The 25,437-nt window shown below is 45.5% G+C and overlaps 3 protein-coding genes and 1 non-coding gene across 10 annotated transcripts in view; 3 read left to right on the top strand and 1 right to left on the bottom strand.

The window, feature by feature from the left end:
• Positions 1 to 4,791, top strand: part of LOC140418873 (uncharacterized) — a 98,177-nt gene extending 93,386 nt beyond the window's left edge. Inside the window, exons 1-2 of one of the 5 annotated variants that reach the window (XM_072502513.1) lie at positions 1,032 to 1,140; positions 2,238 to 4,791. In XM_072502513.1, the coding sequence (XP_072358614.1) occupies positions 2,669 to 3,691 (1,023 nt within the window). In that variant the 5' untranslated portion in view covers positions 1,032 to 1,140; positions 2,238 to 2,668 and the 3' untranslated portion in view covers positions 3,692 to 4,791. Of the gene's footprint in view, positions 1 to 1,031; positions 1,141 to 1,272; positions 1,818 to 1,873; positions 2,127 to 2,237 lie in introns of those variants that run through there. The other 4 variants (XM_072502514.1, XM_072502518.1, XM_072502516.1 and 1 more) reach the window with 4 other exon arrangements.
• The window catches only part of LOC140418877 (uncharacterized), a 31,134-nt gene extending 7,191 nt beyond the window's left edge, over positions 1 to 23,943 (top strand). The window contains exons 1-2 of one of the 3 annotated variants that reach the window (XM_072502526.1): positions 10,119 to 10,324; positions 19,503 to 23,943. In XM_072502526.1, the coding sequence (XP_072358627.1) occupies positions 20,092 to 20,934 (843 nt within the window). In that variant the 5' untranslated portion in view covers positions 10,119 to 10,324; positions 19,503 to 20,091 and the 3' untranslated portion in view covers positions 20,935 to 23,943. Of the gene's footprint in view, positions 1 to 10,118; positions 10,325 to 17,041; positions 17,117 to 19,502 lie in introns of those variants that run through there. The other 2 variants (XM_072502525.1, XM_072502527.1) reach the window with 2 other exon arrangements.
• LOC140418864 (uncharacterized) overlaps positions 1 to 25,437 on the top strand; it is a 113,965-nt gene that overhangs the window by 46,158 nt on the left and 42,370 nt on the right. The window lies entirely within an intron of this gene.
• Positions 6,225 to 6,314, bottom strand: trnap-ugg (transfer RNA proline (anticodon UGG)). The gene is given in 2 exon segments: positions 6,225 to 6,260; positions 6,279 to 6,314. It is a non-coding gene; the product is annotated as a tRNA-Pro (tRNA).

Below are 25,437 nucleotides of genomic sequence, written 5' to 3'. Positions count from 1 at the left end.
ATAGTCTAAGATCAAGTCAGTCTCTTTGTAACCTTGGTTTCACATTTGGCCCCAAGATGAGCTTCTGACCTCGTGTCTGTGCCATCACTCAGACCGCCTGTTTCCACTTGCATTACACCATCCGGCCTCTCTCTTGTCTCTGTGCACCTGGTGCTGAAAACATCGGTCATGCCATCGTCACTTTCAGACTCGACTATTCCATTACACACGTGGCTGCTCTCCCACATTCTAGCTCTGTAAACTTCAAACAATCCAAAAATCTTAATTCACAGCAAGTTTTTTTTACACTAACATCTGTGTGCTCCCTGTTTGTACTGGCTCCCAGTCAATTCTCACCCTTGTTTTCAAACCCCTCCGTGGCCTCATCTCTCCCTGTCTCTGCAACCTCCTCCAGCCCCACAGTCTCCTGAGATATCTGCAAATCTGATCCTGGACTCTTGTACACTCTCGATTATAATTACTCTCTGACTCCACCTCATTTTCCTCCTTTAAGACTCTCTTTAAAACTCATCTCTTTGACCAAGTTTTTGGTCACCTGTCCTAATATCTCCTTTTGTGTCTGGGAGTCTCACTTTGTTTTATAATGTTCCTGTGAGGTTGACTGGGATGATTTATGGTGTTAAAGGTGTTACATAAATAGGAGTTGTTGTTGACTGTAACCCTGACCTCCTGTTTTACATCCCATTGGTTTCACAACAAACTCTCGGGTTTGCAGCCTCTGTAAAGACGGCGGCCGTTAACTCAGGCCTGTCACCGGGAGCAGGCCGCAGCTGTCCCCCCGCTCGATGAAAACCCGGGCTCTTTCTGTATCTTTTTAACAAATTTGTATAAGTAAAGGTATGAATATGTTTGATATTTCACTTCTTATTGGGGTTTGGAGTCTCCACCGGGTTTCAGTGAAACCTCCTGGCCGCGACCAGCGTCGTGCCCGGGAAATGATTGACGGTAGCTCTGGACCTATAGGAAGAGGTGGGTGGGTGTTGAGGCCCAAGCTGAGCAGCTGGTCCTCCAACCAATCGGAGTGAATGAGGGGCGGGGCTGAGTCCCGGTCGCCATGTCAGCTGAAGCATGCGCGGTGCTGATGACAGCTCAGGATTCAGGCGGTCGGGTGGGAATTCTCAGACAGTCAGATCCCGCTCGGTGAGTCATGAGGGAGGGATGGAGCCGGCGGGTGGGTCGGGATTTTCGATAAACGTAGGCCCCAAGCTCTGATTACGAAGCTCGGATACGGCAGTTGAACCGGCGACAGCTGCTCGGGCTTTTCGCCGAGACAGGCCCGAGTGGCCGGGTGCATGCGGAGGGAGCGAGAGCCCCGGCTTTGCTCCGCCTCCCATTCACTCTGATTGGTTGGAGGACTTGCCACTCTCCATCGGTCTACTAGCTCCACCCCCTTTTCCCATTGGTCTGCACCTGCTGTCAATCAGTCCCCGGGCATTGTGAGCTGGATCAAACCCTTCACAATCATTGTCAGCTCCCTGGTTTGCAGCTGCGGAGCTTCTCCCTCCCTCCCGGGAACAGGCCCAGGTTAACGGGCACCATCCTGCTTCAGCCACTGGAGGATGGTTCACATCAGAGGATGGGGGAGGGGCACAAGAAATAAGAGCTTCCACTTTGCACTCAAATCAATGAGGTCTCTGATCTCTGGCAAGGAAGGAAACCCTGGCAGGTGGGCGGGGAGGATTCACAAACACCCGCTGGAGGCCCCAAACCCCCAATAAGACCCATTGGTTTTATTGTCAGTCTGCAGATAGGAGCTGGAGAACTGAACCCAGGCAGCGGAGAGGGAGGGAGAAAACTGGGAGTGGAGGAAACAGATGGTGAGATGGGTTTGGATTTCAGCCCAGGGAGGAGGGAGAGTGTGGGGGACGGGGATTTACAGCTTTGAGGAAAATATGTTCTCGATAAACTAGAATTGACTGTTCAGAATTTGTCATAAATACAAGATAGTTACGAATAAATCCAAGGGAGCAATACGGGCAAATGTACTTACTCACAGGTTTAGAATGTGCAACTCATTACCATGGAAAGGAGTTGAGGAAAGTGCTGAGATGTTTTCAAAAGGAAACGGGACAAACACATGAGAGAAAATGGAATCAAAAATCAGCTGACAGGCTGAGATTTGATAGGTGGGACAGTCGGAGATGTGTGCCGAGTATTGACAGCAGCAGAATCTGTGACAGAATGGCCTGTTTGTGTCTTATATATTCACAATATTTCAATGTAATCTCCTTTCACAGAATATTTGCAGATGCAAACATCATGTCGAGATCTGACAGTCACTTGATTCATCAGGACCGGCCTTTCAACGTGGAAGGAGAAATGTTTGTCTGTTTTGTCTTTGGGAAAATATTTCAAAAATCACTGTGATTGGAAAAGCACCGAGACACAGACATCTAAGTAATTTTCCAACGTTAGCTGGAACTGAGCTTTAACCAATCACATAGCATGAAATTAAATTTCAGCATTTACATCAGGGAGACACCGTACTCAGGCTTCAACTGATGATCCAAGTTCGAGAGGCATAAGGACATTCGCACCAAAGGAATCAAGAAGCAGCAATTGGACATTCAGCCCCGTGAGTCTGTTCCACCATTTAATAACATCACGGCTGATCTGATAGTGACCTCAAATCTGCATCCCACCTACACCAGGTAACCTGTCAATAACCATGGAGAAACCGTGGAAATGTGGGGACTGTAGGATGGGATTCAATTACCCATCTGAATTGGAAACTCATCGACGTATTCACACTGGGGAAAGGCCATTCACCTGCTCCGTGTGTGGGAAGGGATCCACTACGTTATCCAACCTCATCACACACCAGCATGTTCATACTGACCAGAGACCGTTTAAATGTGCTAACTGTGAGAAAAACTTTAAAAGCAGAAAGGATTTACTGATACATCAACGCACTCACACTGGGGAGAGGCCGTTCTCCTGCTCTGTGTGTTGGAAGGGATTCACTCAGTCATCCGAACTCCTGAGACACCAACTTGTTCATACTGATCAGAGACCTTTTAAATGTGCTGACTGTGAGAAGAGCTTTAAAAGCAGAAAGGACTTACTGTTACATCAACGCACTCACACTGGGGAATGGCCATTCACCTGCTCTGTGTGTGGGAAGGGATTTAATGCTTCATCAAACCTCCGGACTCACCATCAGGTCCACTCTGACCAGAGACCGTTTAAATGTGCTGACTGTGAAAAGAGCTTTAAAAGCAGAAATGATTTACTGTTCCATCAACGCCAACACACTGGAGAGAAGCCATTCACCTGCTCCGTGTGTGGGAAAGGATTCACTCAGTCATCGAACCTCCGGACACACCAACGTGTTCACACTGATAAGAGACCTTTTCAATGTTCTGACTGTGAGAAGAGCTTTAAAAGTCAAAGGTGTTTAATGATACATCAACGCACTCACACTGGGGAGAGGCCGTTCACCTGCTCTGTGTGTGGGAAGGGATTCACTGAGTCATCCCAGCTTTTGAAACACCAGCGAGTTCACACTGGGGAGAGACCGTACACTTGCCCCGTGTGTGAGAAGAAATTCACTCAGTCATCCGACCTGACTAGACACCAACTTGTTCACACTGATCAGAAACCTTTTAAATGTTCTGACTGTGAAAAAAGATTTACAAGTAAACAGAATCTGCTGAAACACCAGCGAGTTCACACTGAAACAGAATCATAGCATTTACAGTGCAGATGGAGGGCATTTGGCCCATCGAGTGCACCGGCCCTTGCAAAGAGCACCTTACTTAAGCCCATATCTCCAACCTAACTCATAACCCCACCTAACCCTTTTGAACACTAAGGGCAATTTAGCATCGCCAATCCATCTAACTTGCACATCTTTGGACTGTGGAAACCGGAGCATCCGGAGGAAACCCACACAGACACGGGGACAACGTGCAGACTCCGCAGACAGTGACCTAAGCCGGGAATCAAACCTGGGATCCTGGAGCTGTGAAGCAACAGTGCTAACCACTGTGCTACTGTGTCACCCATACGTGGGAGCGTGTGGAAGCCAGCTATTTTCTATAGGTAAAAGATAGCTATTTAGCACTGAGCCCCCTCGTCTATTAAATACCATTTTAAAACTCACTCATAACCTCAGGTCAATTCAAAACACACATTCAGCATTTCAAAACATAGCTTCAACATGACACAGAAACAGATAGATTAAAACCGCATTCTTATTCAGCTAACAAATACATTTGCAAGATAAAGTGACCAAGGACAGGGCAAGCTCCGTGACAACAGCACAGTAACCTAAAGGCGCTATTGTCCTCAGCAAGTATCCAGTTCAAGCAGCTTGCGATAAGGAAGCCGAATCGCATTCCATAAGCTCATACAAGAATACATTTTAGGTTAATGTTGCCTATTAATGAGTGACAACTAACCCTCAAATCAAACTCATTTGATGTTAATCCAAACCAATTAGAATTACATTCGGATGTAGATAGATGGCTAAAGTCTGATATGATTTGGTATAACCGTGATGGATTTTCGGCCATCTCTCTCTCTGCAATCAATCTATACTTTGACTTCACTATTTGCTGTCTCTCTGTTTTTTTCATATTTCACTTTCTGACTTTGACTTTTGAAGTTATTGCGAGCTGTTTGCCTAAACAAGAAAATAATTTCTGTGATTGTTTGAAAGTTGAATTGTCTACAGATTGTCACTCTGAGTCCTATGTTAGCTGGACTTATTAGAGAATAAGACTTTAAATGACTCTCAATTGTAATCAATAGCGACAAATAAACCAGATACTTATTTGCACCTGAGAAGTTTTAACTTAAATTCCTACTGAGTTTTAGTAATCGCAAAGTGCTGCTAAAACCGCATGGTAGATCTAACAGAGCGGTACTGGGGAGAGGCTGTTTACCTGCTCCATGTGCGGGAGGAGATTCACTCAGTCAAACAACCTGCACAGACATCAGCAAGTTCACAGGCAACAGCAGGGTTTGGATTCAGCTGTTGTTGCTGCTGTTAGTCACATCCAGGCTGAATGATGCAAGGACGCCTGTTTCCAGTGCAGCGCCACAGTTTCCGGTATATATCAATGATTTAGACTGAAATGTATGCACCAGGATTACACAAAAGTTGCTGATGTGTTTTAGACAATGAGGGAGAAAGCCATGGACTGGGTCAGGTGGACAGAAAAGTGGTGAATGGAAATTTAGATAATGAGAGGTTAGGAACAGACTTCAGTTAACTCCCAATAAAAATAAGGTCACTTCAGGATAATGGACAAAACTAACTGGTGAGGATCTGATGAATCTTTATTTGTTTTATTCTTAAGTTTATTTACTTAAGTCAGTTAATAATGAAATAAATAATGACATGACAGCACATCCCAGCCCCGTGGAATACACATCCAGTTCCATGTGGGAAAACCAGGGCACTTCCATTACGCTTGGCAATCACAAGTGCTGGAAATGTCATCAGTTGGAGCAGCAGGAAGCAAAGGGGAATGGTCCAGAGGTATTTTTGTGACCGGAAGACTGTTTCCAATGGAGTTCTGGATTGTTCAGGACAGGATTCCATACTTTGTGTGTTATATATGAATGATTTAGGCCTGAGTTAACGGCTGCCATCTTTATCGAGGCTGCAAACCCGCAAGGGGAAATAAATCAGTGATAGAGTTTGTTGTGAAAGCAATGGGTTGTTGTAAAACGGGAGGTCAGGGTTACAGTCAACGAAGAACAAAGAAAAGTATAGCACAGGAACAGGCCCTTCGGCCCTCCAAGCCTGTGCCGACCATGCTGCCCGTCTAAACTAACATCTTCTGCACTTCCGGGGTCCGTATCCCTCTGTTCCCATCTTATCCATGTATTTATCAAGATACCCCTTAAATCATAGATCATAGATCATAGAATTTACAGTGCAGAAGGAGGCCATTCAGCCCATCGAGTCTGCACCGGCTCTTGGAAAGAGCACCCTACCCAAGGTCAACACCTCCACCCTATCCCAGTAACCCCACCCTAAGGGCAATTTTGGACACTAAGGGCAATTTATCCTGGCCAATCCACCTAACCTGCACATCTTTGGACTGTGGGAGGAAACCGGAGCACCCGGAGGAAACTCACGCAGACACGGGGAGGATGTGCAGACTCCGCACAGACAGTGACCCAAGCCGGAATCAAACCTGGGACCCTGGAGCTGTGAAGCAATTGTGCTATCCACAATGCTACCGTGCTGCCCACAAAACCTCATCAAAGGGCTCGTCCGGGATTTGAACCCGGGACCTCACGCAGATTTTGAGATCGCGAAATCCAAAGCGAGAATCATACCCCTAGACCAACGAGCCCTAATGTCACTATCGTCCCTGCTTCCACCACCTCCTCCGGCAGTGAGTTCCAGGCACCACTACTCTGTGTAAAAAAACTTGTCTCGTACATCTCCTCTAAACCTTGCCCCTCGCACCTTAAACCTATGCCCCCCAGTAATTGACCCCTCTACCCTGGGGAAAAGCCTCTGACTATCCATTCTGTCTATGCCCCTCATAATTTTGTAGACCTCTATCAGGACGCCCCTCAACCTCCGTCGTTCCAATGAGAACAAACCGAGTTTATTCAATCACTCCACATAGCTAATGCCCTCCATACCAGGCAACATCCTGGTAAATTTCTTCTGCACCCTCTCTAAAGCCTCCACATCCCTCTGGTAGTGTGGCAACCAGAATTGGACACTATCCTCCAAGTGTGGCCTAACTAAAGTTCTATACAGCTGCAACATGACTTGCCAATTCCTCTACTCAATGCTCCGGCCAATGAAGGCAGGCATGCCGTATGCCTTCTTGACTACCTTCTCCACCTGTGCCCCTTTCAGTGACCTGTGGACCTATACACCTAGATCTCTCTGACTGTCAATACTCTTGATGGTTCTACCATTCAAGGTATATTCCCTACCTGCATTAGACCTTCCAACATGCATTACCTCACATTTGTCTAGGTTAAACTCCATCTTCCATCTCTCCGCCCAAGTCTCCAAACAACATAAATCCTGCTGTGTCCTCTGACAGTCCTCATCGCTATCCGCAATTCCACCAACCTTTGTGTCGTCTGCAAACTTACTAATCAGACCAGTTACATTTTCCTCCAAATCATTTATATATACTACAAACAGCAAAGGTCCCACCACTGATCTCTGCGGAACACCACTAGTCACAGCCCTCCAATCAGAAAAGCACCCTTCCATTGCTACTCTCTGCCTTCTATGACCTAGCCAGTTCTGTATCCACCTTGCCAGCTCACCCCTGATCCCATGTGACTTCACCTTTTGTACCAGTCTGCCATGAGGGACCTTGCCAAACGTCTTACTGATGTCCATATAGGCAACATCCACTGCCCTACCTGCATCAATCATCTTTGTGACCTCCTCAAAAAACTCTATTAAGTTAGTGAGACACGACCTCCCCTTCACAAAACCGTGCTGCCTCTCGCTAATACGTCCACTTGCTTCCAAATGGGAGTAGATCCTGTCTCGAAGAATTCTCTCCAGTAATTTCCCTACCACTGAAGTAAGGCTCACCGGCCTGTAGTTCCCTGGATTATCCTTGCTACCCTTCTTAAACAAAGGAACAACATTGGGTATTCTCCAGTCCTCCGGGACATCACCTGAAGACAGTGAGGATCCAAAGATTTCTGTCAAGGCCTCAGCAATTTTGTCTCTTGCCTCCTTCAGTATTCTGGGGTAGATCCCATCAGGCTCTGGGGACTTATCCACCTTAATATTTTTCAAGACGCCCAACACCTCGTCTTTTTGGACCTCCATGTGACCCAGGCTATCTACACACCCTTCTCCAGACTCAACATCCTCCAATTCCTTCTCTTTTGTGAATACTGATGCAAAGTATTCATTTAGTACCTTGCCCATTTCCTCTGGCTCCACACATAGATTCCCTCCCCTGTCCTTCGGCAGGCCAACCCTTTCCTTGGCTACCCTCTTGCTTTTTATGTACATGTAAAAAACCTTGGGATTCTCCTTCACCCTATTTGCCAATGACTTTTTGTGACCCCTTTGAACCCTCCTGACTCCTTGCTTAAGTTCCTTCCTACTTTCCTCATGTTCCACACAGGCTTCGGCTGTTCCCAGCCTTCTAGCCCTGACAAATGACTCCTTTTTCTTTTGTGGGACACCTTATCAAATGTATTCTGGAAGTCCAAATACATCTACAGGACCCCATTATCCACTTGGCTTGTTACATCTTCTAAAAACCCCAACAAATGATTCAAAGACTATCTACCCTTCACAAAACCACGCTGACTCTGATGGATTGCGTTTGACATTCCAGTAATGGTGGAGAGATTAAAATCGTGAATTCTCAAGTGCCTGGAATTAAATGAGTGCCGAGATCTCAAAGGGATTTGTGTGGAGGAGATTACAGAGATCAGGATGATCATTATCATGGAATAAAACAATGAGAAATTTAAACTTTGTGCTTTTTAAAAGGAAGCATTTGCAGATCAGTGGGCACAGGGGCTGGTGTGAGTAAGCACATGGGTAGCAGAGTTTGGGATGGGATGGAGGGGGTTGTTTAATGTTGGAGTCCAGCTGCGAGTGCAATGGAATAATTTGTTTGAGAGGGAACAGAAGAATGGATGATGGTTTCTGCAGCAGATGAACAGAGACTAAGGTGGAGTCGAGCTGTTACTGAGGTGGAAATCGGCAATCTTGGTGACAGTGTGGATATGTGGTCAAGAGCTCATCTGGGATGAAATATTTCACCAGGGTTGTGAACAGTCTGCTTCAGCCTCAGACATCTGATGGATGGAATTGGTGGCAAGGGAGTGGAGTTTGTAGCGGGGATGAAAGGGAATGGGTTCAGTCTTGTCAATATTTAAGTGGAGGAAAGTTCTGCTCATCCAGCACTGGATGCCAGACAAGGTCGGACAGTGTGTGTCTTGGAAGGGAACTTGCAGGTGATGATGTCAACATACATCTGCTGTCCTGGTCCATCCAGTTGGCGAAGGTTAATGGGTTAAGAGATTCTGTCAAATTGTGATTCCGGTGTCAGTGGAGGAAATGCCTCTGTTCTCGCTCCCTCTCCCTTTCCCTCATTCTTTTTAACTTTCTCTCTCTCTTTCATGCATAGAATTATCTAGCCAAGAAGGTTGTGGATGATCCATCATTGAATATATTTAAGGCTGAGATGGTGAGATTTTTGGTCTCTCAGGAAGTCAAGGACATGGGGAGCTGGCGGGAAAGGGGAATGGAAGACCGAGATCAGCCATAATTGTATTCAATAGCAGAGCAGGTTCGACGGGCCGAATGGTCTACTTCTGCTCCTATTTCTTGTGTTATTGCAAAGGCCCGAGTCTTGTGTGGGCTCAGGCCGGGCGGCAGGTTCCCTTCCCTGAAGGACATTAAAAAACTAGTTCACTTTTCACAAAAGATTCACCAGTTTTCATGGTCACTTTTTTCCCGTTGCCGGATTCATTCAGCTCAATTTCACAACTTGCCTTTGTGTTTTTGTGGGTTCTCTCTCGCTCCCTTTTTTTTGTTTTAAATGAATTTCAGAGTTAGAAGGGGAGGATTTGCAGTCAGGAAACTCAGATCAAACATCATATCAGGATCAGACAAAGTCACCCAATTCATCGTAACCTGAATATTGGTGAATTTTGAACATGGAAGGAAAAAGCTCCGTTAACAGTGAGGAGAAACCGTGGGAATGTGAGGAGGGATTCAGATCCACATCTCAACTGAAAATTCACCATCCCAGACACTCTGGGGAGAGGTCATTCACTTGCTCTGATTGTGGGAAGAGATTCTCTCGATCATCCAGCCTGCTGCAACACCACCGAGTGCACACCGGGGAGAAACCATTCAACTGCTCCGTGTGTGGGAAAGGATTCGCTCAGTCCTGCAACCTGCTGAGACACCAGCGGGTTCACACTGGGAAGAGACCATTCACCTGCTCAGAGTGTGGGAAGAGATTCGCTCGGTCATCTGACTTGAAGATGCACCAGCAAGTTCACACGGATGAGAGACCTTTTAAATGCCCAGACTGTGGGAAGTGCTTTAAATGTTCCCGGGCCCTGATACTCCATCAACGTGTTCACACCAATGAGTGACCGTTCAGGTGCTCTCACTGTGGGACTGGGTTCAAGCAGTCATCTTAACTCAGTGAACACCAGCGCACTCACACTGGGGAGAGACCTTTCACTTGCTCTGAGTGTGGGAAGGGATTCACTCAGTTATCCACTCTGCTGAATCACCAGAGTGCTCACAATGGGAAGATACCATTTAAATGCCAAGACTGCAGGAAGTGCTACAAAAGTTCCCGGGAACTGCTCCCCCATCAACGTGTTCACACAGGTGAGAGACCTTTTCAATGCCGAGACTGTGAGAAATGCTTTAAAAGATCCGGGGAACTGATGCGTCATCAACTTATTCACACTGATGAGAAACTGTTCAGGTGCACTTACTGCAGGACTGGGTTCAAGACATCATCTGACCTCCATGTACACCAGTGAACTCACACTGGGGAGAGGCCGTTCACCTGCTCCCAGTGTGGGAAGACTTTCACTCAGTCCATAAGGCCATGAGACCATAAGACAGAGGAGCGGAAGTAAGGCCATTCGGCCCATCGAGTCCACTCCGCCATTCAATCATGGCTGATTTCAACTCCATTTACCCGCTCTCTCTCCATAGCCCTTAATTCCTCGAGAAATCAAGAATTTATCAACTTCTGTCTTAAAGACACTCAACGTCCCGGCCTCCACCGCCCTCTGTGGCAATGAATTCCACAGACCCACCACTCTCTGGCTGAAGAAATTTCTCCTCATCTCTGTTCTAAAGTGACTCCCTTTTATTCTAAGGCTGTGCCCCCGGGTCCTAGTCTCCCCTGCTAATGGAAACAACTTCCCTACATCCACCCTATCTAAGCCATTCATTATCTTGTAAGTTTCTATTAGATCTCCCCTCAACCTCCTAAACTCCAATGAATATAATCCCAGGATCCTCAGACGTTCATCGTATGTCAGGCCTACCATTCCTGGGATCATCCGTGTGAATCTCCACTGGACACGCTCCAGTGCCAGTATGTCCTTCCTGAGGTGTGGGGCCCAAAATTGCTCACAGTATTCTAAATGGGGCCTAACTAATGCTTTATAAAGCTTCAGAAGTACATCCCTGCTTTTATATTCCAAGCCTCTTGAGATGAATGACAACATTGTATTTGCTTTCTTAATTACAGACTCAACCTGCAAGTTTACCTTTAGAGAATCCTGGACTAGGACTCCCAAGTCCCTTTGCACTTCAGCATTATGAATTTTGTCACCGTTTAGAAAATAGTCCATGCCTCTATTCTTTTTTCCAAAGTGCAAGACCTCGCACTTGCCCACGTTGAATTTCATCAGCCATTTCTTGGACCACTCTCCTAAACTGTCTAAATCTTTCTGCAGCCTCCCCACCTCCTCCATACTACCTGCCCCTCCACCTATCTTTGTATCATCGGCAAACTTAGCCAGAATGCCCCCAGTCCCGTCATCTAGATCGTTAATATATAAAGAGAACAGCTGTGGCCCCAACACTGAACCCTGCGGGACACCACTCGTCACCGGTTGCCATTCTGAAAAAGAACCTTTTATCCCAACTCTCTGCCTTCTGCCTGACAGCCAATCGTCAATCCATGTTAGCACCTTGCCTCGAATACCATGGGCCCTTATTTTACTCAGCAGTCTCCCGTGAGGCACCTTATCAAAGGCCTTTTGGAAGTCAAGATAGATAACATCCATTGGCTCTCCTTGGTCTAACCTATTTGTTATCTCTTCAAAGAACTCTAACAGGTTTGTCAGGCACGACCTCCCCTTACTAAATCCATGCTGACTTGTCCTAATCTGACCCTGCACTTCCAAGAATTTAGAAATCTCATCCTTAACAATGGATTCTAGAATCTTGCCAACAACCGAGGTTAGGCTAATTGGCCTATAATTTTCCATCTTTTTCCTTGTTCCCTTCTTGAACAGGGGGGTTACAACAGCGATTTTCCAATCCTCTGGGACTTACCCGGACTCCAGTGACTTTTGAAAGCTCATAACTAGCGCCTCCACTATTTCTTCAGCTATCTCCTTTAGAACTCTAGGATGTAGTCCATCTGGTCCCGGAGATTTATCAATTTTTAGACCTCTTAGTTTCTCTAGCACTTTCTCCTTTGTGATGGCTACCATATTCAACTCTGCCCCCTGACTCTCCGGAATTGGTGGGATATTACTCATGTCTTCTACTGTGAAGACTGATGCAAAGTACTTATTTAGTTCCTCAGCTATTTCCTTGTCTCCCATCACAAAATTACCAGCGTCATTTTGGAGCGGCCCAATGTCAACTTTTGCCTCCCCTTTGTTTTTAATGTATTTAAAGAAACTTTTACTATCATTCCTAATGTTACTGGCTAGCCTACCTTCATATTTGATCCTCTCTTTCCTTATTTCTCTCTTTGTTATCCTCTGTTTGTTTTTGTAGCCTTCCCAATCTTCTGACTTCCCACTACTCTTTGCCACATTATAGGCTTTCTCTTTTGCTCTTTTGCAAGGTGGATACAGAACTGGCTAGGCCATAGAAGGCAGAGGGTAGCAATGGAGGGATGCTTTTCTAATTGGAGGGCTGTGACCAGTGGTGTTCCACAGGGATCAGTGCTGGGACCTTTGCTCTTTGTAGTATATATAAATGATTTGGAGGAAAATGTAACTGGTCTGATTAGTAAGTTTGCAGACGACACAAAGGTTGGTGGAATTGCGGATAGCGATGAGGACTGTCTGAGGATACAGCAGGATTTAGATTGTCTGGAGACTTGGGCGGAGAGATGGCAGATGGAGTTTAATCCGGACAAATGTGAGGTAATGCATTTTGGAAGGGCTAATGCAGGTAGGGAATATACAGTGAATGGTAGAACCCTCAAGAGTATTGAAAGTCAAAGAGATCTAGGAGTACAGGTCCACAGGTCATTGAAAGGGGCAACACAGGTGTAGAAGGTAGTCAAGAAGGCATACGGCATGCTTGCCTTCATTGGCCGGGGCATTGAGTATAAGAATTGGCAAGTCATGTTGCAGCTGTATAGAACCTTAGTTAGGCCACACTTGGAGTATAGTGTTCAATTCTGGTCGCCACACTACCAGAAGGATGTGGAGGCTTTAGAGAGGGTGCAGAAGAGATTTACCAGAATGTTGCCTGGTATGGAGGGTATAAGCTATGAGGAGCGATTGAATAAACTCGGTTTGTTCTCTCTGGAACGAAGGAGGTTGAGGGGCGACCTGATAGAGGTATACAAAATTATGAGGGGCATAGACAGAGTGGATAGTCAGAGGCTTTTCCCCAGGGTAGAGGGGTCAATTACTAGGGGGCATAGGTTTAAGGTGAGAGGGGCAAGGTTTAGAGTAGATGTACGAGGCAAGTTTTTTACGCAGAGGGTAGTGGGTGCCTGGAACTCGCTACCGGAGGAGGTAGTGGAAGCAGGGACGATAGGGACATTTAAGGGGCATCTTGACAAATATATGAATAGGATGGGAATAGAAGGATACGGACCCAGGAAGTGTAGAAGATTGTAGTTTAGTCGGGCAGTATGGTCGGCGCGGGCTTGGAGGGCCGAAGGGCCTGTTCCTGTGCTGTACATTTCTTTGTTCTTTGTTCTTTGCTTTGATGCATTCCCTAACTTCCTTTGTCAGCCATGGCTGCCTAATCCCCCCTCTGATAACCTTGCTTTTCTTTGGGATGAACCTCTGCACTGTGTCCTCAATTACTCCCAGAAACTCCTGCCATTGCTGTTCTACTGTCTTTCCCCCTAGGCTCTGCTCCCAGTCGATTTTTGTCAGTTCCTCCCTCATGCCCCTGTAGTTACCTTTATTTAACTGTAACACCTTTACATCTGATTCTACCTTCTTTCTTTCAAATTGGAGATTGAATTCTACCATATTATGATCACTGCCTCCTAAGTGCTCCCTTACTTTAAGATCTTTAATCAAGTCTGGCTCATTACATAACACTAAGTCCAGAATGGCCTGTTCCCTCGTGGGCTCCATCACAAGCTGTTCCAAAAAGCCCTCCTGTAAACATTCAATTAATTCCCTTTCCTTGGGTCCACTGGCAGCATTATTTACCCAGTCCACCTGCATATTGAAGTCCCCCATGTTCACTGTGACCTTGCCTTTCTGACATGCACTTTCTATTTCGTGGTGCATTTTGTGCCCCCGGTCCTGACCACTGTTAGGAGGCCTGTACATAACTCCCATTATGGTTTTTTTGCCTTTGTGGTTCCTCAACTCTACCCACACAGACTCCACATCATCTGACCCTATGTCATTTAGTGCTATTGATTTAATTTCATTCCTAATTAACAAGGCAACCGCGCCCCCTCTGCCCACCTCCCTGTCTTTTCGATAGGTTGTGAATCCCTGGATGTTTAAATGCCAGTCCTGAACCCCCTGCAACCATGTCTCTGTGATGCCTACCACATCATACCTGCCAGTCACAATCTGGGCCACAAGCTCATCTACCTTGTTCCGTACACTGCGCGCATTTAAATATAGCACCTTTAATTCTCTATTGACCGTCCCTTTTTGTTTTCTTAGTGTGGTGGACCTTGGTTTACTGAGCCTTTCCATACACTGTCATATTTTGTGGGATGGGGACTATCGTAACCTCTCCTGAGTTTTGTCTTTTCGTGCTTTTTTTGTATTCCTAAGCAGCTACGCTTCCCACTGATTACTTCACCTCTTGGTTCCCTGACTTTCCCTTCCCCCCCAATCTTTAGTTTAAAGTCCTATTGACCACCCTATTTATTCTTTTCGCCAGAACACTGGTCCCAGCTCGGTTCAGGTGGAGACCATCCCAACGGTATAGGTCCCCCCTGTCCCAAAACTGATGCCAGTGTACCATGAAAAGGAACCCCTCTTTCCCACACCACTCTTTCAGCCACGTGTTAACTTCCCTTATTCTTGCCTCCCTATGCCAATTTGCACGTGGCTCGGGCAGTAATCCGGAGATTATGACCCTTGAGGACCTGTTTTTTAATTTGAATCCTAGCTCTTTATAATCTCTAAACAGGTCCTCTTTCCTAGACTTGCCTATGTTGTTGGTACCGACATGGACCACAACAACTGGATCCTCCCCCTCCAGTATCCTTTCAAGCCGGTCAGAGATGTCCCGCACCCTAGCACCGGGCAGGCAATATACCATGCGGGACTCTTTATCCTGCTCACAAAGGATACTATCTATCCCCCTGATAATAGAATCCCCTACAACGACAACTTGCCTATTTACTCCCTCCCCTTGAATGGCCTGCTGAACCATGGTGCCTTGGTCAGCTGACTCATCCTTCCTGCAGCCCTGTTAGCCATCGACACAGGGAGCAAGTGCCTCATACCTGTTGGACAGAGTCAAGGGCTGAGGCTCCTGAGTTCCTGACTGCTGGTTCCCTTTACCTGCCTGACTTGCAGTCACACCCTGCTGTCCCTGGCCACTGGCAGGATTTAAACTACTTACTCTGACAGGTGTGACTGCCTCCTGAAACACAGTGTCCAGGTAAGTCTCCCCCTCCCGGATGTGCCTCAGTGTTTGAAGCTCAGACTCCAGCTCATCAACTCTGAGCCGGAGCTCTTTGAGCAGCCAACACTTACTGCAGATGTGGTCGCTGCAGCTCGCAATGGGATCTGCCAGCTCCCACATCAAGCAGCTCAAGCACATCACCTGACCAGCCATCACTAATTAATTAATTAGTTTAATTTAAGTTTGAGTTTAGCTGTGTTTTTTTTAAAATTTGGGGCAGATTTGCTATCAACCACTCAGATCACAGCTTCCCTCTGACGTCACTTTTGGGGAATAAAATGGAAAACAGGAAGTTTCCGTTAGGTTTTTATACTCAGACTGCTCCTCCTCCTCCGAACGGCTCCCGAAATTAGGCCCGAAGAAAGAGAGAGAACAAAACAGTCGGGAAAAAGCACCTTCTCCCACTCTTCACCGAATTACCTCATTGCACCAAATTACCAAATTCTCACTCGGTCTGTATCTCTCTCACTCAGGCTGTGTGTCCTTGACCTGCGCAATGCAGTCATCCAGCCAGCTGACACTTCAGCGAGTTCACACAAGGGAGAGGCCATTCACCTGCCCCAAGTGTGGGAAGAGATTCACACAGTCATCCAACCTGATAAGACACCAGCAAATTCACAAGTAATTACAGTGAGTGGACAATCTGATCAGATGCCTCTGCTGCTTCCCTCCCTTCCACCGGGCCAAACTGTCTCTAAAAATCCCCCTCGTCTGAGTGTGAACTCAGATCTACCTCCAGTTTCTCTCCTATCTCCTGTCATGTTCTGTTCAATCTAATCTTGTTTATGAGACCTGACCTCTGCTCCCTTGACCCTATTCTCACTAAACCACTGACATTCCAACTTCCTCACTTAACTGATATTGTTCACAGTTCTCTCTCTCTTCTGGTTTTGCCGGGGAGGGTTCCTAAACACCTGGTGAATGCCTCAAACCCTGAATATAAATCTGTGCGTCCCTCTTTTGCAGCTCTGGGCTTTATCCCCCCAAAAGCCCAAGATTAACTGCTGATTTAATGGGGAAAGAGCGTTTGCGCCGGGTTTTGGAGATGTAAAATATGGTGGGCGCGGCTTCAGCGCCTGTTCCCACCCGGGTCCTAGCGCCTGACAAAAACATCACTTTAATTCTCTTCCCACTCGTGGTTAATTAAAGCAGACTTTCATCTGTTTCCATAGCGAGTAATTCCTGGAACTGGTCACTCGTCTGTTACCAGGGATTTATAATTTGAGAGGCTCCCACAAAACACGTGGCTGACCAGGACTCTCTCCCACTCTTACCGTCAGATATTGGTGAGTTTGGAAGCATTTGCAGATTGACACACTCAACCTGTTTGACCGGGTTAGGATCAAGTCCTGGGGTAGGACTCGAATCCAGAGATTCTGGCTCAGAGGCCTCGAGCAGCTGATGAATGGTGGCCATCGCTCCCACAATCCCCGCGGCCCAGAAACCGCTCTATCCAACTGGCTCATTGCGCTGAGTGCGCATGCTCCAGGGGCAGCCTGCCGCGGGGCATTCTGGGTGGCTCTTTTCCGAGTTGGAGGGAACTGGGTGCAGATGGGCTGTAGTAAACTGGTAAGGATATGGCATCCCAGAGGGAGCGATGTAGCCAGCTCTGGACGGGAAGAGTTTATCAACTCCTGAGTGAAGGCCGCCAACCCTAAATAAGACCCTCCGGTAGCGAGTTTGTGGCTTTGGGTAATGTGCCTGGGGTCAAGCTCGGGTGAGCGGCCGCCATGTAGGTTCAACGAGGAGAAGAGCGCATGCGCAGGCATCAGGGTGACGTAAGAGAGAATGGGCAGGACTTTAGAGTCTGTTTTCCAACTGGGTCGTAGTGCCCGGAACAAAAAGCAACTGAATAGTTTAAAATTATTAATTAGCGGCACTGTGGTTGGCACTGCTGCCTCACAGCGACAGAGACTCGGATTCGAATCGGAGCTTGGGTGGCTGACGTTGTGAAGTTTGCACATTCTCCCTGTGTCTGCGTGGGTTTCTTCCGGTGCTCTCCTGTTCTCCCACAACCCAAATATCTGCAGGTTCGGTGGGGTTATGGGGGTGTGGGCTTAGGCAGGATGCATTTTTAGAAGGTCAGCTTTACTGCACAGAGGGGTATGGGCTAGTCGGAGCGGAGGATCTGCTCCTGATCTGTTGAAAACACCAATTTCTAGATCCAGATGGGGGAGAATGTAGGGCTTCCTCTGGCTGCTGGCCTCTCTTCTGTGGTCTTGTCCATGTTCAGGTGGCCCTGGAGTGGGACCATGAGTTGTCCACCAGTACGCTTGACACCTTCCACAACTGTTGTTACCTCAGGGTGCAGAGTGTTTCTGAGACACTGAAAGCAACATTCTGGTTTAGTTAAAAAAACTTTCCTTTGTACTTTTTCAAAATTTAGAGTACCCAATTCTTTTTTTTCCAATTAAGGGGAAATTTAGTGCGGCCAATCCACCTACCCTGCACATCTTTTTTGGGTTGTGGGGATGAGACCCATGCAGATACAGGGAATATGTACAAACTCCACATGAACAGTGACCCGGGGCCGGGATCGAACCTGGGTCCTCAGCGCAGTGAGGCAGCATTGCTAACCACCGTGCCGTCCTAACTTTCCTTTGTTTTTGTTGGGATTTTGCTTTCTTTTACTTTGATTGGGCAACATATTTGGGGAAACAAGAGAGGAACGAATATTCCACAGAAATTAGAACTATTTGTTCTGAATTTCATAAGAACATAAGAACTAGGAGCAGGAGTAGGCCATCTGGCCCCTCGAGCCTGCTCCGCCATTTAATGAGATCATGGCTGATCTTTGTGGACTCAGCTCTACTCTCTGGCCCCTACACCATATCCCCGAATCCCTTTATTCTTTAGAAAGGTATCTATCCTTTTCTTAAAAACGTTTAAAGAAGGAGCCTCAACTGCTTCACTGGGCAAGGAATTCCAGAGATTCACAACCCTTTGGGTGAAGAAGTTCCTCCTACACTCCGTCCTAAATCTACCTCCCCTTATTTTGAGGCTATGCCCCCTAGTTCTGCTTTCCCCGACCAGTGGAAACAACCTGCCCGCATCTATCCTATCTATTCCCTTCATAATTTTATATGTCTCAATAAGATCCCCCGCATCCTTCTAAACTCCAATGAGTACAGTCCCAGTCTACTCAACCTCTCATCATAATCTAATCCCCTCAACTCTGGGATCAACCTAGTGAATCTCCTCTGCACTCCCTCCAGTGCCAATATGTCCTTTCTCAGGAAAGGAGACCAAAACTGAACACAATACTCCAGATGCGGCCTCACCAACACCCTATACAATTGCAGCATAACCTCACTAGTCTTGAACTCCATCCCTCTAGCAATGAAAGACAAAACTTGATTAGCCTTCTTGAATCACCTGTTGCACCTGCACACCAACATTTTGCGACTCGTGCACCAGCACACCCAGGTCCCTCTGCACAGCAGCATGTTTTAACATCTTACCGTTTAAATAATAATCATTCTGCTGTTATTCCTCCCAAAATGGATAGCCTCACACTTGGCAACATTGAATTCCATCTGCCAGACCCTAGCCCATTCACCTAACCTAGCCAAATCCTTCTGCAGACTTCCGGTATCCTCTGCACTTTTTGCTTTACCACTCATCTTAGTGTCGTCTGCAAACTTTGACACATTGCACTTGGTCCCAACTCCAAATCGTCTATGTAAATTGTGAACAACTGCGGGCCCAACACTGATCCTTGAGGGACCCCACTAGTTACAGGTTGCCAACCAGAGAAACACCCATTTATCCCCACACTCTGCTTTCTGTTAGTTAACCAATCTTCTACCCATGCTACCACTTTACCCTCAATGCCATGCATCTTTAGTTTATGCAGCAACCTTTTGTGTGGCACCTTGTCAAAAGCTTTCTGGAAATCCAGATATTCGTTTCTTTGGAATGAAAGTGATACTGACACTGTCAACTCCTTTTACAGGGGATTGGAAGGAGAGGATTTGACACGGTCATCAGGATCTGAATATCATCAGCTTTTGAATGTGGAAGGAGAAATGTTTGTCTGTTCTGTCTGTGGGAAAGGATCGGAGACATCATTGTGACTGACAAGCACCGAGACCCCCACAACACCCGAGTGAGAATGTTCCAGTGAACTGACTGAAAAGAACTTTAATCAGTTACACAGCCTGAAAAAACATCGCACCATTCACAGTGGGGAGAGACCTGTTTTTTTAATTTGTTCATGGGATGTGGGCATTGCTGGTTGTGGAAGCATTTATTGCCCATCCCTGAGGGCATTTAAGTCAACCACATTGCTATGGATCTGGAGTCATATGTAGGCCAGACCTGAAGGACATCAGTGAACCAGATGAGTTTTTACAACAATTGACAATGGTTTCATGGTCATCATTAGACTTTTAATTCCAGATCATTATTGAATTCAATTTTCACCATCTGCCACAGTGGGATTTGAACCTGGGTCCCTAGAGCATTACCCTGGGTCTCTAGATTATTAGTCCAGTGACAATACCCCTACGTCACTGCCTTGGTAACACAAGGACGCCAACAGCATGGGGAAACCGTGGAAATGTGGTGACTGTGGGAAGGGATTCAAATCCCCATCAGGGCTGGAAATTCATCAACGTAGTCACACCAGGGAGAAGACTTTCAACTGCTCTGACTGTGGTAAAAGCTATAAGAATGCTGGGAATCTAATTATTCATCAACGTATTCACACAAGAGAGAAGCTGTTTATCTGCTCCACCTGTGGAATGGAATTCACTTCAGCATCCAACCTAACGTCGCACCAGCGAGTTCACACTGGAGAGAAACCGTACGATTGCTCTCAGTGTGGGAAGAGCTTCCGGTCTTCATCCAACCTCACTGAGCATCTACGGGTTCACACTGGGGAAAGACCATTCCACTGCTCTGAGTGTGGGCAGAGATTCACTTGTTCTTCCCACCTCACTGATCACAAGCGTGTCCACACTGGTGAGAGGCCGTTCATCTGCTCCGTGTGTGGGAAGGGATTTATTAAATCGGCACACCTTCTCAGACACCAGCGTATTCACACTGAAGAGAGACCGTTCACCTGCACTGATTGTGGGAAGAATTTCACTAATCCATATAATCTCCGGGATCACCAGCTAATTCACACTGGGGAGAAACCTTTTACCTGCACTGAGTGTAGGAAGGGATTTGCTTTGAAATCTCAGCTTCGGAGACATAAACTTGTTCACACTGATGAGAGACCATTCCAATGTTCTGACTGTGAGAAGAGCTTTAAAAGCGGAAGTGATTTGACAAAACACCAGCGACTCCATTCCGGGGAAAAGCCGTTCACCTGCCCCGTGTGTGGCAGGGGATTCACTCGGCCATCCAATCGTCTGGCACACCAGAGGGTTCACATGTGATTACAGGGATTGGATTCCTACACCCAGGAATGAACCATGTTCATTTTGACAGTTCAGATTTATTTCCCTTGATGTTAAACCCCAGCCCAGTTAATGGGATTAACAGAATGGACATGAATTGCATTAAATGGACAGTGTTGGAATCCTGGATTTCTCTAAGATAAGAGGAGACTGATTGATATGCTCTTACTGACTGTTCCATTGTTGGATCTTTTCACCTTTGTTAATGGAAGACTTGTATTTATATAGCACCTCTCACAACTTCAGGATGTCCCAAAGTGCTTTACAGACAATGAGGTTCTTTTGAAATATAGTCACTGTTGTAATGTAGGAAATGTGGCAGCCAGATTGTGTACAACAGGCTCCAACAAACACAAATAAGATGATGGAAATACTCAGCAGGTCAGGCAGCATCTGTGAAGCAAGAAAGTGAGTTCAAAACAGAACTATGATTATGATCAGATTATCTGTTCAGTGCTCATCACCGAGGGCTTTATATTGAGCAGTTTACCCGAGAGAACTTCCTCCTTCGAAATATCATCAGCAGAACTTTAATGTCCAGCTGCAAGAGCAGATGGGGTTATATTGGAAGGTTTCCTCTGATAGACAGTGCTGTATTCCCTCAGTACAGTGCTGTATTCCCTCTGTACAGTACTGTATTCCCTCTGTACAGTGCAGTATTCCCTCAGTACAGTGCTGTATTCCCTCTGTACAGTGCTGTATTCCCTCTGTACAGTGCTGTATTCCCTCAGTACAGTGCAGTATTCTCTCAGTACAGTGCTGTATTCCCTCTGTACAGTGCTGTATTCCCTCGGTACAGTGCTGTATTCCCTCAGTACAGTGCTGTATTCCCTCAGTACAGTGCAGTATTCCCTCAGTACAGTGCTGTATTCCCTCAGTACAGTGCAGTATTCCCTCAGTACAGTGCAGTATTCCCTCAGTACAGTGCAGTATTCCCTCAGTACAGTGCAGTATTCCCTTAGTACAGTGCTGTATTCCCTTAGTACAGTGCTGTATTCCCTCAGTACAGTGCTGTATTCCCTCAGTACAGCATTGGAATACCAGCCGGATTTTATGGTCAGGTTTCTGGAGCTGAAGTTGAACCCACATCCTCCTGACTCAGTGATGGGAATGTAACCACTGAACAATAACACCTCATCATTAACTCGGGATTATTTCTGCTCTCACATTTTTGGTTGTTCTCCTGAACACATTAACCCATTGGGCTCTTGGACAAATCCAAGTGGATTCAACAGGTTTCCAGGGTTTGTGCTGATGCTGCAGCAAGAGATCGAGAGGGTTTTTATTTCTGAATTCAAGAACTGGCATCAAATATCACAACATGGTGACAATTTGAACTCAAGGCTTTGCCTTTCAAAGACTTTGGCCTTAACCATTTAGGCAATTTGTTACTTTCTGAGAGAAAGAGCTTGAGATGGGAGATATGCAACTTGCCGACAAATCAATTGCCAAGACTTCTGATTCTGACGTAAAAATACCATTTATAACCAGCAAGTTGGAGTAAGCTTTGCTGTAGAAGGGACTGTAGTTGGCCGATTAGTTGCCTGAATACCCTGTATTCTTTTTTAACCGGTTGCTTGACTATATTTCATGGCAATAGGCACTTGGCAAAGCATGATGGATATATTAGCCTTATTTCAGTCAAGAAGTTCTGCATGTAATAGGCAGAAGGTCAGACCATGTAAACAAGTGCACAGCTGCACATTGTTGCTGACAGCAGACAATTATTATTGTCCTTTGACTAGGAATTCAAGTTGTTTAACTCTGCTCGCTTTTCTGTCTCTGGGCTTATCAAAGGAATGCCTCGTTTTTCTAAATATTGCTTATTGTACCATATAAAGTACTGCCTTGCCTTTTGTAAAGTGGGGACAATTAGAAGGACTAATTAGAAGGCCTAATAGAGTGGTCACTCTAACTCCCTCCACAAACTTTGTGTTAAATAAAGGACCTTTGGCGAAAACTCGAAGCGCTGGTATATTTTTCCTCAACAATTGCCAAAATTGATGAAGTAAAATTATAGCTTTGCTATTTCAAACTTCGAAAGGGAAATTTATCTGAAGCTGAGGGGGATTATCAAATATTCAGAACAAAACCTGATGACAACCAGTCTGGGTGGTTCCCGGGAATCGGAAAAGAAGGTTTCCTCTGGGGAAATAAATTGAAGACTTAAACCCACCAGCCCCACAATACTGCAAATTGAATTTGAACTAATTTTGAAAATAATCTGTTGATACCTGGAATCAAATTGAAATGTCTGATTCCTGTTTTATAGGTAGGAGTACTGGACAGTAACGTTTCTCAAAGCCTCATGAATGAGATATCTAATGGGATGTGTAAAATTGTATAAGAGGAAGTGGTTGAGCACAGGAATAAAGTTAAGGAAAAATAACCCCACTAAATGGGAATTGGAATACCTCACTGTGGGTGTAGTTCAGTGGAATATATCAATGTGGTATTGATGTATATTTTAATGAAAGGAAAGTGTAGATGAGACTAATAAATTGATGGCTCTCTTGGAGATGTTTGCATCGTTGTGGATAAACGTTCAAAGAGAATTGCATTTGATAAACTGGCCACTGCCCAAGACATTGACGCATTCAGGGGGAGGTGAGCAAAGATATTTACAGACACATATAAGTGGGACTAGGCAGTTCGTTTCAGTAGAAATGATTCATTTTCAGATGAGCTACATTTTATGTTTACTGAAGTAAGCTAATAAGATCAAGGAAGCCATTGTGAAACTTAACATTTAAATGAAAAGGGCATTTTGTATTCAGCAATTGATCGGTTATATTAATCAATGATGTGTATTAATTATTCACTCATCAGAAACAAATTATTAAATAAGTAGTGTGCCTCAGTTGATTTTAATTGAAGATTTAATAATCTGCTAGTGGTTGTGTTAATAGACTTGGTTGTACCTAAAACTGTCTAAGCCTGTTTTAAATTCTATATTACAGCTTCTGTGAGAAGGAATGTATGATCTGATATGATCGTTAGCAACGAGTCTTCATTCCCTTGGTAACCTTATTTGGAACTGGAAGGTCACACAATGATGGGAGGGATACATTAAACATTCCCATTGTATCCCGATCTGCGACATTTACCCAAATGGTTAAAACCCAATCAAACCGATTCAGGTATGAAATTGACCAACCATTGAGTTATTTCCAGTTTATTCAAACTGAGGGAGGATCTACTTAGGTATTTAATACCCGAGGAGAAGGTCTGTTGCCAGCCAAGAACTGGAATCCCCAAAGCAAGATTCCCATCAGAATTGTTGTCAAAGAAGGGGTACAAGAGGGATTATGTTTTTACAGCCTGATCAACCAAGAGAAATGGTATAAATCTGTTTTGTGTCGATAAGTTTGCCCTTTTCCTTCTGTATCGACCAGTTTACCCTTTTCCTTCTGTATCGATCAGTTTGCCCTTTTCCATCTGTATCGATCAGTTTGCTCTTTTCCTTCTGTGTCGATCAGTTTACCCTTTTCCTTCTGTATCGACCAGTTTACCCTTTTCCTTCTATATCGATCAGTTTCCCCTTTTCCTTCTGTATCGATCAGTTTACCCTTTTCCTTCTGTGTCGATCAGTTTACCCTTTTCCTTCTGTATCGATCAGTTTACCCTTTTCCTTCTGTATCGATCAGTTTACCCTTTTCCTTCTGTGTCGATCAGTTTACCCTTTTCCTTCTGTATCGATCAGTTTACCCTTTTCCTTCTGTGTCGATCAGTTTACCCTTTTCCTTCTGTATCGATCAGTTTACCCTTTTCCTTCTGTATCGATCAGTTTACCCTTTTCCTTCTGTATCGATCAGTTTACCCTTTTCCTTCTGTGTCGATCAGTTTACCCTTTTCCTTCTGTGTCGATTAGTTTACCCTTTTCCTTCTGTATCGATCAGTTTACCCTTTTCCTTCTGTGTCGATCAGTTTACCCTTTTCCTTCTGTATCGATCAGTTTACCCTTTTCCTTCTGTATCGATCAGTTTACCCTTTTCCTTCTGTGTCGATCAGTTTACACTTTTCTTTCTGTGTCGATCAGTTTACCCTTTTCCTTCTGTATCGATCAGTTTACCTTTTTCCTTCTGTATCGATCAGTTTACTCTTTTCCTTCTGTGTCGATCAGTTTACCCTTTTCCTTCTGTATCGATCAGTTTACCCTTTTCCTTCTGTATCGACCAGTTTACTCTTTTCCTTCTGTGTCGATCAGTTTACTCTTTTCCTTCTGTATCGATCAGTTTACCCTTTTCCTTCTGTGTCGATCAGTTTGCCCTTTTCCTTCTGTATTGATCAGTTTACCCTGTTCCTTCTGTGTCGATCAGTTTACTCTTTTCCTTCTGTGTCGATCAGTTTACCCTTTTCCTTCTGTATCGATCAGTTTACCCTTTTCCTTCTGTGTCGATCAGTTTGCCCCTTTCCTTCTGTATTGATCAGTTTACCCTGTTCCTTCTGTGTCGATCAGTTTACTCTTTTCCTTCTGTATCG

The sequence above is a fragment of the Scyliorhinus torazame genome, chromosome 5 (genome assembly GCF_047496885.1).
Source record: "Scyliorhinus torazame isolate Kashiwa2021f chromosome 5, sScyTor2.1, whole genome shotgun sequence".
Taxonomy (NCBI): domain Eukaryota; kingdom Metazoa; phylum Chordata; class Chondrichthyes; order Carcharhiniformes; family Scyliorhinidae; genus Scyliorhinus; species Scyliorhinus torazame.
The sequence above is the reverse complement of the archived record's forward strand: the minus strand, read 5'-3'. Positions and strand labels throughout refer to the sequence as shown.